This window comes from Pholis gunnellus, assembly GCF_910591455.1.
Source record: "Pholis gunnellus genome assembly, chromosome: 2".
Lineage (NCBI taxonomy): Eukaryota > Metazoa > Chordata > Actinopteri > Perciformes > Pholidae > Pholis > Pholis gunnellus.
This window is the reverse complement of record NC_136536.1, coordinates 20,074,126-20,089,321: the sequence shown is the minus strand read 5'-3', so window position 1 is coordinate 20,089,321 and position 15,196 is coordinate 20,074,126. Positions and strand designations below refer to the sequence as shown.

The 15,196-nt window shown below is 43.3% G+C and overlaps 2 protein-coding genes across 3 annotated transcripts; one reads left to right on the top strand and one right to left on the bottom strand.

Moving 5' to 3' along the window:
• Positions 1-319: 319 nt before the first annotated feature.
• On the bottom strand, positions 320-9,016 carry LOC306701593 (ATPase family AAA domain-containing protein 3-like). The gene is made up of 16 exons (XM_079166949.1): positions 8,789-9,016; positions 7,917-7,993; positions 7,717-7,818; positions 7,527-7,586; positions 7,365-7,434; positions 5,897-6,062; positions 5,661-5,730; positions 5,353-5,508; positions 4,763-4,819; positions 4,522-4,647; positions 4,260-4,384; positions 4,005-4,056; positions 3,847-3,917; positions 3,569-3,736; positions 3,152-3,260; positions 320-3,046 (listed from the first exon to the last, which is right to left on the bottom strand). Exons 1-16 carry the CDS (start codon positions 8,982-8,984, stop codon positions 1,274-1,276), a joined length of 3,378 nt encoding a protein of 1,125 aa, XP_079023075.1. The 5' UTR covers positions 8,985-9,016; the 3' UTR covers positions 320-1,273.
• A 1,470-nt stretch (positions 9,017-10,486) lies between these two features.
• On the top strand, positions 10,487-14,419 carry LOC306705469 (succinate dehydrogenase [ubiquinone] iron-sulfur subunit, mitochondrial-like). Of its 2 annotated transcripts, none has more exons than XM_079172236.1 (8): positions 10,487-10,630; positions 11,852-11,985; positions 12,092-12,177; positions 12,352-12,488; positions 12,669-12,785; positions 12,999-13,100; positions 13,450-13,572; positions 13,663-14,419. In XM_079172236.1, exons 1-8 carry the CDS (start codon positions 10,568-10,570, stop codon positions 13,741-13,743), a joined length of 843 nt encoding a protein of 280 aa, XP_079028362.1. In that variant the 5' UTR covers positions 10,487-10,567; the 3' UTR covers positions 13,744-14,419. The 2 variants fall into 2 exon arrangements, with proteins under 2 accessions (XP_079028362.1, XP_079028361.1); XM_079172235.1 differs by having other exon boundaries at positions 10,487-10,633; positions 13,663-14,416.
• The last annotated feature ends 777 nt before the right edge of the window (positions 14,420-15,196 follow it).

The following is a 15,196-nucleotide window of genomic DNA, read 5'->3' as shown; positions in this document are numbered from 1 at the left end:
TTCTCATGGCGAGAGGTTATTTCAGAGCAGCGACAGCAGACGGATTATACAGAGAGGTCCTGTTGACAACTTCAGTCGGGTTTGTTAGAATTCTAATAGCGCCGACTAACAACACTTCGGAAATGACTAACAATGCCAATGAGATGCTGGTGCAACTGAGAAAAGCGCTCCGCCGTTCTCCTCTGGCACAACATGACACGTTCCAGTGACACTGAGGGCATTTACAAGAATATTTTCTTTAGCATTATCCTATTAATCTTTGAAAACACATAAACCACAGCTGAAGCAAATACTTATTTCATTTATTTATTTTCTCTGAAGAATGGTATAGTCATTATCTAATCTATAAAATGTGCGTAACAATTTGAGTTGGCATCTTTAAATGGTTCGTACTGTCCGACTGAAAGCCAAAGATGTTCAAATTAAAGTGATATACAACAGAGATATGGCACAAAAACAAAATCCTGACATCTGAGAAGCAGGGAATGTGTGATAAATGACTTACTCAGCTATTATTTGATTACCAAAATTGAACATTTTCTCTCGATGCTGTCAAGTAATTGATTAGTCGTCTAACATTTTTTATTTTTATTCTGCACATGTGCGAGAAAGGTCACACTGATGCCTGGATCTAAAGCGCCGTGTTTGTAAAACACCTGTATGGCAGCAGTTGTAGACAATAACAAGCCTGGTATGAAGCGGGGTTATTGGGGAGGATGGGTTACTGTGGAGCCCCTGTGTGACATTGTCAGAAATTAATCTTCAATCTACATTTCAATTATAGTCTGGCAGAACCCACAGTCACTCTAGGAAAGGTGAAAATATATATATATCTGTCAAGGGCAGCTCTCAACCGCACCGGCGCTCTTGCTAAGAAGTGACGGGGAAGAAATGTCCCGAGCGAACATTTTGCAGACACGCTGTTGAACTCGTGCCAGTGCCGGTCAGCAAACATGCGAGAACGTCCCGTTCAGAGGACACATTTTCAAAATGTCACCCAGCCAGACATTGAAATTGGCAACGACGACCAGACAAGAGAAGAAAAAAAAAAGGAAGCAGAATGCAAAAGTCAGACAAAGTGGTCCACACGTGCTTTTACTCAAGACTACAAACCTACAGACCATAATCAAAATCATTACCATATATTGGCAGTCACAGTACTTTAGTTAAAAACATATTGTTAGAAGAGTAGACAGAATTTGAGGTGAATGTTTCGACTGTTTAACAATTACAACAGCTCTTCTTTCAGCATTTCATCGAAGCATTCAAGTGATCACTTCTTTGGACTAGGCTTGGTTTGAGTTTTGTCGTTGTCATCTCCGCTCTGTTTGTTTGACAGAGGCTTCTCAGTTGGACCGGGCTCCGCTCCTTCAGTGCCGGGAGTCTGGGAGGCAGCGGACGTCTCGGTAGTTGGACTCTCTAGTTTCTCAGACACGACGGTCTCTGTATCAACCTTGTTATCTATGTTGGGAACAGCCGCTGAGTCCGTCTCATTGGCGACTTCCTTCACTACGGCCTCTACCTCCTCCTCAGCTTCCTTGGCAGCGACCTCAGTAGTCCCGGATGGTTTTACGTCTTCTGTAGCCACAGTGTCAGTCTCCTTAGTTGTTTGGACCTCAGCTTCCATGGAAACCTCTGCCGGTGTGACTTCAGCTTCCTTGGAAACCTCTGCAGGTGTGACTTCAGCTTCCATGGAAACTTCTGCCGGTGTGACCTCCGCTTCCTTGGAAACCTCTGCAGGTGTGACTTCAGCTTCCATGGAAACCTCTGCAGGTGTGACCTCCGCTTCCTTGGCAGCAACCTCTGTAGCCAAAGTCTGGCCCTCTGCGACAAACTCACTGGCAGTAGTCTGAGGCTCCTTGGCTTCCTCTGAAACTGTGGCCTCGGTTTCAATGGCAGACTCTGTTGAGATGACTTCGGCATCCTTGGCAGCGGTCTCAGTCATCGCAGGTTCGACCTCCTTAACAGCGTCTGTGGCAACACTCTCGGACTCCTTGACCACATCTGTCGCCACCACTTCCACCTCTTTAGCGACCTCTGATGTTTCAGGCGCAGTTTCCGCCACAACCTTAATTGGCTCCTTGGCGACGTCACTTCCCATCGCTTCAACCTCCTTCGTGACTACTGCCTCAATCTCCTCGGTGATGGTTACTACGGTGTCGGCCACCTTGGCCACATCAGTTGCTATTGCTTCAGCCTCTTTGGCAATGTTTGCCAGGGACTCAGACACTTCAGCTACATTGTTTGCAATCTCCTCTGCAACCTTTGCGGCATCCGTTGCCAATTCCACTGCAGCCTTAGCGGCTTCCACAGCCTCTGGCTCCTGGACAACATTGGAGACTACAGCATCTAATTCCTTCTCCTGAGCAACTGCAGAGACTGTCGCTTCCTCCTTGACTACTTCAATGGCCTCAGCCTCTTGCACAGCTACATCAGCAGTTGGCTCTTCCTTACTCACAGCAGCAATCTCTTGGATGGCGGAAGCTGGTACACCCTCAGCCTCCTTAACCTCAGTGGCTATATCCTTCAGCTCGGGAACAACGGAGTCAGCAGCTACAGCTGTGCCAAGAACCTCCTCAGTCAGGTCCTTGATGGCCTCAGCCTCCTGCACCAACGGGACAGCAGCAGCGGTCTCAACGATGGTTTCAACCGTTTCACTCGAGACAGCAGCCCCTGCAGTTGTTGCAGCTACAGCTTCGCTTTCTTTAACCAAAGCGGCTGCCTCTTTGAGGATAGCATCTGCCTCCACTTCAGACGGTAGGGCGGCTGCTTCTGCCTGGGCCGCGTTGCTCACAACCTCCAGAAGTGGGAGGATTTCTTGTACCGTCGGGGCTGCATTTTCGGTTTGCGCAAGTGACGCCGCTTCCTGGGCTGCGAGCCCTGCGGCCATTGCCTTCGGGAGGAGTACGCCGACCTTCCCGAGCCCCTCGCCTGCTTCCATCAGCAGCCAGTCCATTTTCTGTGCGTGTTGCTTGATGGCATCATCGACTCTTGCGTCAATCATCGCTTCGGTCAAAACTCCGTCTTCGGAAGAGTATGCGGCAGCCTTCCGGGAAAGCAAATTAAATAAGAATTTAAAAAAAGGGGTTGGCTTTGGATTTGTTTACTCATGGCAGATTCATATTTTGTGCCAACAGGCTTTTCTACTCACCTGCCAGGCCACACCAAGTTTGGAGATTTCCCGACCGGACATGCCTTCTGCTCGCTTTGCAATATCTGAACACTTCTGTCCATAGTCGAACTGAGCCAACTTTAATCTCCTGTTGAGTTAAAGCACAAGAGGTTTGTAGAGTAAGTGAACCTCGAGCTTAAACATTCATCATCCATTTCAACTGGCCAATGCACTCTGCAACGCCTCGTGTGCTGCACTTCCTGAGGACTTAAACAGCTTTTCATGAAAGCAATAAGTAAAGATCCAGACGCTACTTTGTTTTCAGGACTGAATACATTATATACACCATTATGCAACCTCTAGGGACCGGTGCCTTCCTTTGTGGTAGTAAATCACCTCTGCCACGAAGCTGCAACAGTAACGGTTTGAAAATTGAAATACAAGAAGTGTACTCACTGTCTCCCTATAGTGGCAGGACCCAGCACAAATTTGTCGAAATACATGCGCACCAATCTTTCCCTCTCGTCCAGACCAGGTAACGCAAAGTTTACAATCTCATCGATGCGGTCATTGATGGCCCAGTCGAACTGTTCCGGCTGGTTGCTGGCAAGCACCAGCATGAACCTGAGGAGAGAGGAAGAGACTACTTAAGAGCCAGCCAGTGACCTTTTCAGTCATGGCCGATGACCTTTTCATGCCCAGCCATGCACAGTGAATAACGTTAAGACACCGACTTGTTGCTCTGCTCCCCAGTGCGGTAGAGGAATGCATTCAGGGTGGCTCTGAGGTCCTCGCTGATTTTCTCCTGCAATGCAAAAAACCATGACTCATGAATATATGATTCAAACGCAGGGCATCATCACCATGCATATGGCACTGCAGCTGAACTCACTGTGGATCGCTTACGCAGGAACGCATCAGCTTCATCTACGAACAGCAAGACACTGAGGAGAATCAGAGGACATCAAAGAGAATGTGGTTTAAAGGCCTTTAATGAAATTAGCCGGTAGAATAACAGCAGCTCTGCATGTAATTGAACACGGCATACAGTCCACACTAGTGAACTTTCACGGTCCATATCTAACAGCGGATACACATTATAGTACTAATTCATTGAGTGTTAATGGAGCAAATTAAAGTGCCCTACCCTCGCCTGCTGGTGCTGGCCCAGTCGAACACCTTGTGCATGGCAGTGACTCCATCGCGCCCCATGGGTGCCACGTCGCCACCTGTCATGATGGCATAGTCCATCCCTGAATGGAGAGCCAGTTTCTGGAAGGCAGCGGAAAGAGCTTCGTTCAAAACATAACAGAGGGGCATATATATATATATATATATATATATATATATATATATATATATATATATATAGAGAAGGTAAATCAACAAGGTGTTTGACCCAACCGTACCTTGGCGAAGAGTGTTTTTCCAGTTCCAGGGGGTCCATACATCAGGATGTTTCTGTACAAGCCTTTGTTCTGCCGGGTGTTGCGAGTGGCGATGGCGACGTCCCTCACGCGTCCCTCCAGAGCTGCCTTTGGGACCCACAGCACAACGACAGCACTCAGTGGTTTTTCACAAAAGTCATGAAAAGAGTCCACGGATGGAAGATATCCATACGACAAAAGCCAAGAAGAGTAAATGACTCACGCTGAGCACCACGCCCTCCAAGGCGTCCTGCGGCCTGCTCCTCAGACGCTTGGTAGTCTAGAAATGACGAGAGCAGAGAAATATATCTGAAATATTTGTGCTATAATTTCTAATTATCATTTAACACTTCATTACTTATGAGTGACTCTTCCGCTCTGCTTTAGACAATTTCAAATGTTCCGTTTCTTGTCTGTTGTACAGATTTTTTGGTGAACATGTGAGAAATAACCAAAAGCAGTGCAGCCAAAATAACTTGCATCATTCAGCACATCTGACCCCACCGTTGTATCGTAGTGAATGTTCTCATTCATTTTACACACTCCATTCGTTCACTTCCAAGTTTTTGCCATTTTTCACGTTACGCTCTAAAATCGTCCCACATTCAGCTCCCTGGGCTGATATTTAGGAGCAGTGGTTTTTCAAAAGAAACAAAATAATCCATATGCAGAAGGCATTTATTTACATCTAAAAGCTGCCTCATTAAAATATACTATTCACACACACACATCCTGCGTGCATCCTATTCTTGTGTAGATGACCACATCCACACAATGAACGGTAAAAACGGGAGAATTAGGATGTCGTTTCACCTTGATTGGGTGTTTGATGGCCTCAATGACGGTTATCCTGGAGGTCTCTCGGACCAGTGAGGGTTTGCCCAGACGAGACTCTATGAATCGCCCGGCCACTGCCGTGGCATTCCTGGCCGAATACACGCCTGCCGCCAACAGGGTCAACCCGGCGACCTGTGGGGGGGGGGGGGGACAAGAAGGCAAACACACATCTTCAAACGCGCTGTACAGCATACCAAACGTGAACGCCACAACTTCCCATAATCCTCTGCAGTCCTCCTGTGGTGAAAATGTGACAAAGCGTGACAGGTCTGACATGGATTTACCGTGGCTGTGAGTTTGTCATAGTCAGAGACGAAGGCCCTGAATCCCTCCCCGAACACCGCTCCCGCCGTCCTGCCAGGAACAAAAAACGCAATTATCACACCGACTGCCTCCACTGTGGCAGCCGCACTCGCCGCGCCGCCCTCTGGGATTTCACTCGCGGCTGAGAGAGACACCGGGAGATAACATGCCAGTTACTCAGAGGATTAAGGAAAGTGGGAAGTCATTTTGCCCTCACTTTATAGATTCCAGGACAGTTTGTCTGTGTTCAGCAGCTTTCAGGCGGATCTGTTCCCGGATCAGGTCGGCGTTCTCTCTCTCCACCTGGGCGCGGGCTTTGGCCTCCGCTTCCACGCGAACCAGGTCGTTCTTGCGTCTCAGCTCCATTTCATGTTCAATGGTAGCTGGGAGCAAAAGAGGCCGATATTATTAACTACACGCTTGGTATGACCACTTCTGACAGGGCTGAGAATTTGACCTACTTTAAATCAAGTGTGGTTCAACTCAACACTGTGCCAAAACTAGATCGAACTGATTTATAAGACGCAGCTCCTTTGAACTACTTCTATTATGGAAACCCTTTGCATTTTGCACAGAAGGGGCTGTTAATATAGAATTCCCATCAGTCTTATAGTGGCCTATATCTGACATAAAACTAGTAGATAATGGCATTTTCTAACTTGGGACATAAATGTTTCCATGAAAATGCAAACGAATCTACTGACTTATTGGCAATTATTGGTGTTGACTGTTGTATATGAGCCTGTTCCTTGTTTATTGTTTGTTATTCTGTTCTATTGATGTGTCCGTCTGCTCCTGTTGTTTTATTTCTGAGCGCAACTCTAAACAGGGTGTCTCTGTAAGAGAGCTTTTTTGGTCAGTCAACGCTGCCATGCATGTATAGATAAAAATTAAAGCCGCGATAAAGACTTTATTGCCACAGGGTGGCAGAGGAACCAGCTGTAAACAACGACACCAAAATATCATCATTTAATTACGTTATTTAAAGAATGTGTGCAGTCGCTACTCCGATATTTACTCTCTTTTTAGTTTGGTTTGGGACTCGACCAACTCATCCGTCTCTCTAGCAGCTAAATGCTCAACCGTTACCACCAGCTAGTCACCCACTTAATCGGTCTGCTGTTTAGAGCTGTCCAGTATTGTATAGTTAGTTGTATTAGAGCTGCCTTCTGCGGCTGGTCATGATGAGAGCGGTGAGAGTCAACCAAAACAGTAACGTTGTGGACTGAAAAAAAAGAAGCTAACAAAAGGAGCCTAAAAGAGTTGAGGGACACTGCACAGTCAGGAGATAATTATCTGTGGGTGCTTCACCGGAATCTCAAATTAAAAAAAAGAACTCTTTGACTCAATGCAAATGTCTATTGAATCTATCACATTAGATACTAGCAGAATGTTTATATTTTGTGTCTTCAAACTCCACCGGCTTGTGTAGTTTCTTCTAACACAGAGTACAGGCCCAAGGGAGTCTTTAGTGAGTCACAATTCTCACAGTGAGCCATGTAATCTCTGAGTCATCAGTAATGACCAACAACCTTATTGACTCCCTGCGGACATATTATGGTCATTCTCTGCTTCGGAGCAGTACAAATCCCCCTTATTGCATCTGTAAGTAGGCTAATAGAGGAGCTTTTTTTACATGGCACTGTGATGAATAACGAAAGCGTGCATTTGGTTTTGTCTTTTACATTTTCTCATGGCCTCTTGCTTCACAACCGATTCCTCTTGTTTGCGAAGGTTGTCATCGTTGAGAAATTGCTGTGGATTCAAACAAACAAAAGAAACGGATGATAAATGCTCTATTCAGGTGTTCACTTCAAGTTTTCCTTTAAAAAAAAAAAAACTCTTACCTGTTGCCTGAGCTGATCATCGTACCTCTGTCTGGCAAGTTTGTCTTGGTATTGTGCCCTCTGGAGGCGATACAGAAAATAATTAATTACCTTCGCAGGTAAACTCTTGTAGGCGAAACATGTGTTTTACTATCAGAAGAGCATGGTGTGTGTGTGTGTGTGTGTGTGTGTAAAGTGTTGTTTTCCATACGGCGTGGTTTTGCTTTGTCTCCTCTGCCAGTGTTTTGCGTCTCTCCTCGCCCTGCAGGTGGATCTGCTCGCCCTTCAGCTGCTCCACAGCGGCTTCATATTCCTGTTGAGAGAGTTGGGTTGGTGCAACGCTTACTGTGACATCATCACGGTTTAACAATTACCAATACTTATCACGCAATCACATTTCCAAAAACCTACCTTCACTTTACTCTGATGCTCCAGCTGAACAGTCTGCTCCTGCATACGAGCCAGTTGCAACGCATCTTTGGCATGTCCTGTTCAAATACAAGATCAAGAAATAAAAGCAGTGAGTGGTGCTGCTTCATGCATTCATTTCAATCTTAGCCACAGCGACAATATAGTTACACGTTTGGGTATAACATGCTTTAAATTAAACTTTGCTTGGCTGACACTGGTTTAAAAAAAATAAAAATCCCCCCATACAGTGAACAGCAGTAAGCATGTTCATCTGCACATACCGACATGAAGGGCATGACGTAAAGGACAGGTGACGGGGTTGCGCTCGCGGGGGACACTTTGTTCTATATGTGCTCGCTGACACGCCCACCAAATCTCTGTAACTTTGGGCAGACTGCGTGGAGGTCAAATAGCTTCTTGCACGCACACTTGTAGCAACCATGTGCAACTTGGTAAGAAATTCCGCAGCCTGATTTGTTACTTTCTCCCCCTCGACCGAGACAAAAGAGCATGTCAAACTTGATTTCAAACCGCATCAGAACTACGTTACAGTTTTCTGACTCAGTCTGCTCACAGCACATTCAAATAGAGTACTGTTTTTAATTAAGATGTTGAATATATTTAAATATATATTGTCCTGCTAAATGCCGAATTAAAGTAATGATACACTGTTTTAACAGTCACACAACACGATATTCAAAGTCTGCACATTTGCTAGAAGAAAACCTTCAGCGTGACTTCGGTGCGAGGGGCTCTCCTCCGAAAAGAACATAACGTACCAACATGGGAAATTAGGTCTGGTCCAGTAAAATAACAGAAATAATGAAAGAAAGCACGAGCTATGATTTAATTCTGGTACAATTATTACACACGTGATTTGTCGAGGTCCTTTGCAGCTTTTGCAGCTCTCTCCAGCCCAGTCGGGTCAAAGTTACTCCACTTGTCCATGGGTTTGTCTCCCCCAGAGCCGCCTCCTGGTGCACCCCCGGCCCCTTCAGCAGCGCCCGCTGTCTGCTCCTCCACCGGCGGAGCACCGGAGCCCTTTCCCCAGCCGAAGAGCCACGACATGTTGCCTTGATAGCGTTCAAGCAACAGGCAGTACCGGCTGTACTTTGTTCCAAAGACTCCACTGTGGTGGTCTGACTAGTCCATGCTGATTCTTCTTCTTCTTCGTTTTGTTTAATAGCAGGTGGCCACTATTGTGAAATGTGCATTACCGCCACCTATGATGCTGGAGTGTGAGCCAGAGTTCCTTTAAGACTATAGGAGGACAGATAGATGGTAATCTTACACGGAAATGTCAGTTTCATTTTAGAGTGAAGTGTTATATAGGTAATCATTCTTTATTGATATGTTCATACGCTTCTATAATGAAAATATGGACAAAATAAAATCACTGTAACTGATACTGTCCAATACAGCCATTACTTAAGTCATGTTTTATCACTGTGGAGTCTAGGGGTGCTTGTTGTTTTATTCTGTTTATTTGTGTGATTGATAGATATAAAGTCTAGTTTTACAATTCAGACTAAAATAATTGACATCAGACAATTTCTAATGTGGAGAGTCGGTCACATGCGTTCAATTGTATTGAACATGTGGACAAAGATCTTTGAATGAATCTAAATCTACACGAGTACATTAGTTTTAGAATAGCTTCTTGTGTACATCCCTGTTCCAGTGATATGATGCATATTGAATGAGAACAGACTGGCAGTCATTACATTACTATACTACATACATAAAATGGACATACTGCAATCACACAGAGTGGCTCCTATCTCTTTTATGGACCTTTTTAAAGCATCACACAGGGGTCCATCAAAAGTGATCCATTTGCAGAAACTGGACTATTGCCGCAGAAAACCAGTGACATGTATGTTTTATATAACGTATATAAAAAATGGATGGTTCAAGGACATGTTGAGTAACAACGCACGCTAAGTATGACGCAAGATCTAAAGTTCATTAAGATGGCCTGAACAATTCCATATTGAGGGAAATAAGAAATGAGGAATTAATTGTAAAATGTACAGTATTAGAATACACCCCAAACTGGAATATGTTCAGAAAAGGGTATTACAAACAAATGAAGTTCACTATCATCAAAGGAGAACAATTGTAAACTATGGGCAAAGTAAAGTTAAAAAAAACATCGTTATCTGTTTATACATCTGGTTAAAATAATTGTTCCTGCATAGCAATGCATGTTTGTTTTTGTTATGGATATATAACTGACCCTCGTTCACAGCAATGAGGGTTGCGAAAGAGACGCTTACATATGGTATCTTCAGGTGCTGTCGGATATATACGACATTCATATACGAGGTTTACATTCAGGACCCAATTAAGTGGAGCACGTGTTTTTATACGGCAACATGAACAGTCCCATAATCGTGCTTGAGGCTCATTTTTATTCCAGCAGCAGCGCAAAAAAAATCTGCGAGCACGTTCGTGGTCTGACAGCCGGATGAAGGAGCTGGGTGAGAGCTCGTGAAGGCAACACCGGCGCCGCACTCCAACGTCACTTAGACGCACGTATAGGGCGGAGATTTTAGTCTATACAGATAGTTGCGGCTAGACGATACAAAAGTGAGCTGCCCTGTCTGTCCTGAAGTGTACTCCAGTCTCTAACTCAATCGTTTAGGAAGATGTCGGTGGTCGGTGGCGCCTTGTGTCGAAATGTTTTGACTGTGAGGAATTCTAGCATGATGGTGGTGAGTACAACCATATTTTTTCAGTATAAGAACAGACATGACTCATGGGCTACTTTTAGGAAATGTGTGTATTTGTGTTGATTTATTGACTAACGTTTATGCTTAGGCTATTGAGAATAATCCCAAAAGTGTGTAATATTAGTTTGGTCATCAAACGACCTGTAACAACACACCCTGCTCCCAGGCTGTGTGTGTGTGTGTGAATGTGACAGAATATTGAAGAAGCCTATAGAAGAAGAAGATTCTATAGAAGAAGCCTGCAGTGTGAATAAGATTAACTTATAGTAGTATTTACATTTAGCAAAATAGTCAATGCTTCATTATAAATACAGGCTTTTATGATAAATGCTTAGTGAATCTACCCATTGTTAATTATCTGAGCTTGCTTTACAACCCCTCCCTCTCATTAAAGGCTGTATATCAAATCAAAACGGTTTTTTTAGCAGTGAGCAAACAAAGATATGTTTACTTCTCACGACCATATATAATAATTTAAGTTATTGTGCTGAAGTCTATCTTTCATTGTCCTGAAAGTCAGTTGGGTAACTGAAGACTACTCAGTGATGTAACGCTTTCATGTTAGTTCACCCAAGCTACCACTAGGGGTCGTCTCTATACCGTCTTATGAAAAAGGGTAAACAGTATTGAATAACTGGCAAAAACAATATATTTATCTAATCCGAAATAGTATCTGTTTATTAGCTTCTAACTGTAGTTTTTTATATCTTACAATTAATATCAGGCCTAATATATTCTGAATGCTTTCGTCGAGATGTTGTTTTAAATGATTTGTGGTTGTTGTGATCTTATGGTACCGTTCTTTTATATTGTTAGTTTGTCTCTTCATTCTACTGCAAAGCACACACTGTTCATTATTTTAGATTCGTGAAATACAAATAAAGCTTCATTTTCTAAAGTTGTTTGCACGAGTTAATGTATTAGTGCAAGTAGTATTCTCTGGTGTTGCAGGATCGAATAACCAAGTGGTTCCTATTTTGGCCTGAGTTCACGGGAACAGCAGCTAGGTCACATCATGGCGTGTTCCTTTGTACATACAGTGCCTTTCGCTTTTATGGCTCTTTCTTTTACTCTTACCTAAAAGAAAATGCTTTCTGTAGAAAGGATGAAAGAAGAACACACTGGAGGGATGAAAAAAAAAAGAATTAGTGATTCATTCATACTGTCTTTCTTATTTGTTTATTATTATCTATGATCCAGATGGTACGGCATGCTCAGACGGCCGCTGCCCCGGCTCCTGAACCCAGGATCAAGAAGTTCCAGATTTACCGCTGGGACCCAGACACCGCTGGAGACAAACCGCGAATGCAGACATATGAAATTGATCTCAACACGTAAGTCATAGCCGGGCCCATGAACAGAACGCTGCTGAGCTGTATTTTTCTTTTCACAATAACGTAATCAATGTCATAACGTATTGACATGTTCCTGTTGCTATAGTTGTGGTCCAATGACTCTGGATGCCCTCATTAAGATCAAGAATGAGATTGACCCCACACTCACATTCAGACGCTCCTGCCGTGAAGGTAAGAAATCAATCTAGATTCAGCTTGCACATCATTTTAACGATTTCCACTTGGATACAAAAAAATAATATTAATCAAAAGAAATGAAACACGTTAACAGGCCTGTTTAAGCTGTTGAAGTTGACCTTTGTGCCAGATGTCAGTGACCCGTTGATTGTTTCTTCATTTCTTCAGGTATCTGCGGCTCATGTGCCATGAACATAAATGGAGGCAACACACTGGCATGCCTTAACAAAATCGACACCAACACAAGCAAACCGACGAAAATCTACCCGCTCCCACACATGTATGTGGTCAAAGATCTGGTGCCTGTAAGTACTGCAAGTGTATAGCGTTTCTTTCCGCGGCCACATTTGAAAGTGCTTCAGCAGATGATTGCGAACAGTGTGTGAAAGTAGAATGACATAAAAAAAAAAAATCATACACGGTGCATTTATTGGTTTGTTGGAGTGCCTGTTGTGAGTTCCCCCTCGTTGTGTGATTTCCACCAGGATATGAGCAACTTCTATGCGCAGTACAAATCCATCGAGCCCTACCTGAAAAAGAAGGATGACACCCAAGAAGGGAAGGAGCAGTATTTCCAGTCGGTGGAAGACAGGCAGAAACTGGTAATTAAACGTCTCACTTGTAATTATACAACGCATGCCGGGGCAGCCATATTGGAGGTCCTCATAACATGGTCACGGTTGTCATTTCATCACAAGTATTTTAGCCAGCCAACCGCAGAATTGATAACGCCACCTGTCTATTTTCACGATGTATTGTAGCAGAATCACACTTTTAATGATCACGTGATGATTTATTTCTTCTTAACCCGACAGGACGGCCTCTATGAGTGCATCCTGTGTGCTTGCTGCAGCACCAGCTGTCCCAGCTACTGGTGGAACGGAGACAAATACTTGGGACCTGCTGTCCTCATGCAGGTGGGTTTTCATATTTAGTTATGAGGGCGGTGCCAGAGCAAAGGCCATGTTGTTAATATTTAATGAGGTTATCCTCCGGTTGGTGGCGGTTTTTGTACATCTCACATTCAGGTGTATACCTCATCAGCCTCAGCTGCTTTCAGCTCGATGCTGTCAACTATTGGATGTTGGCATGCTGGTGTTTGTTACATTCAGCATTTTTATTTTTTATTTTTTCAGCATTTACTTTGTACATGTCGTGAATCGTGGCACATCGTGAAATTTTGTTTCAAGTTTTAAAAAAGATAATACTAAAAATGATTCATGATGGAGCAAACGACAGATGGAAACTGTGTTATTATCTCTTTAGGCCTACCGGTGGATGATTGACTCCCGTGATGAGTTCACAGAGGAACGTCTGTCTAAACTTCAGGACCCCTTCTCTCTCTACCGCTGCCACACTATCATGAACTGCACCAAGACGTGTCCCAAGGTACTTCAAAAGCGTTCTCACACACATTCTCTCGCATAATTAACAGAGGTTTGGTTTCTCACTGTCCGTTTTCGGCACAATGCTCCACAGGGACTCAACCCGGGGAAAGCCATCGCAGAGATCAAGAAAATGATGGCAACTTACAAAGAGAAGAAAGCAGCAGCTACATGAACGTGTGAAAATCCAGCTGGCTCAAGAGATCCACTGATAATACCTTGAACAAAGTGAAGAGGGAGAGAAGAGCAAACCAAGGAACTATTGCCTAGATCAGCACCTTTTCATCATTTACATTTTTATTTAGTTTAGGGGATGCGAGTGTGTTGTCGCGCGCCGAGCGGGATTTGATGAGGTAGAGGAATACAGGACATTGTGAGAAAAGGCTGCTCAAAAAAACTGTAAAAGAAAAATATTTTGAGTGATGCAATAGGTTGGACCACGTTTCTGCTATTTGTTTGCAAGATTAAAATACTTGGCTCTGTTGTATTTACTCTTTAGGAAAAGCTTGTGGAGCTTGTGGACTGTAAATATTTAAATATGTGTTAATTAAAGATGTGCTGGGCTCATGATGGAAAGTGAATGTTTTAGGTTCAGAAAAGAAGAAATTACTCTTTTGTTGATTGCCTTTGTGACTTACATTGCAGTAAACAATATTTAAGCATCTAATGGGACTTTTTTAATTGCCAGAAAGGCCCTTTTCACAGCCGACACTGTGAAAAGGGCCGCAAGGGGAAATTTATTCGCTACAGCAGCATTATAGTAAAAATAAAACATATTGAGTATAAAAATGCACTATATATACAATAAAAATAGCAGAGTAAAAAATATTAAATGTAAAAGACAGGTGGAATTAGTGACATTAAAGATGGCTGCAATCCATTTAGATGAGCCAGATCCAGGGCTCTTTTGTAGTCCATATTCGTTCATTAATATGGCTAACTGGGAGACTTAACGGAATGAAGCCATTGTTAATGCTGTGGTGAATGCACAGGTGAAAATGTCTGCTGGGGGGAAAAAAAGTTTAATTGGAATGTGTTCACTATTTGTATTTATTGGTCTGTGGAAAAATTACTGTCAAGATGCATACAAACAGGGACTCTATAACAACAAGGTTAATAAAACATAACATGTAAATCACTGCTATCTTTAATAAAAAGCAAGTGCAGTGCAGATGGAGTACAAACACCTGCTTGAAGAGATTCCCATACTTTTTGGCAACCCAGAAGTTGTTCTTTTAAATGGCTTATAATAACGATTCAAAGCTTCAGTAAATGAGTTAAAGCATTAGGTTTAATGTTATCAGCAATTTGCAAATGATGCCCTAGGAAAGCAATTAAAGTGCGTTTCTGTGAATGTTTACAGTCCTGCTGGAAATGTGTAGGATTGGCAAAAAACATTAAAATGAAACTACTGTAATCAAACTTATGTAGAGATTTTAAATTTTTTATCGGGACAAAATATAATTATCAAATCTCTATAGAGAAAATGTTCTGCTGTATAGAGGCTAAGCATTTTGTAAGCAATGCAGTTTTACAGTAAGCGATACCAATGCAGCAGGCTGGCGTTAGCGGGGTTTCTATCTACACTTTGGCATGTGACTATTTTGGACATCGCGACTCGCCGTAGA

Coding starts and splice junctions, on each gene's coding strand:
- LOC306701593 (XM_079166949.1), bottom strand. CDS start 8,984: ATGTCGTGGCTCTTCGGCTGGGGAAAGGGCTCCGGTGCTCCGCCGGTG. Junction 7,435..7,526: donor ATGATCAGCTCAGGCAACAG/GTAAGAGTTTTT, acceptor TTGAATCCACAG/CAATTTCTCAACGATGACAA. Junction 5,731..5,896: donor ACTGTCCTGGAATCTATAAA/GTGAGGGCAAAA, acceptor TGTTCCTGGCAG/GACGGCGGGAGCGGTGTTCG.
- LOC306705469 (XM_079172235.1), top strand. CDS start 10,568: ATGTCGGTGGTCGGTGGCGCCTTGTGTCGAAATGTTTTGACTGTGAGG. Junction 10,634..11,851: donor GGAATTCTAGCATGATGGTG/GTGAGTACAACC, acceptor TCTATGATCCAG/ATGGTACGGCATGCTCAGAC. Junction 13,101..13,449: donor GACCTGCTGTCCTCATGCAG/GTGGGTTTTCAT, acceptor TTATCTCTTTAG/GCCTACCGGTGGATGATTGA.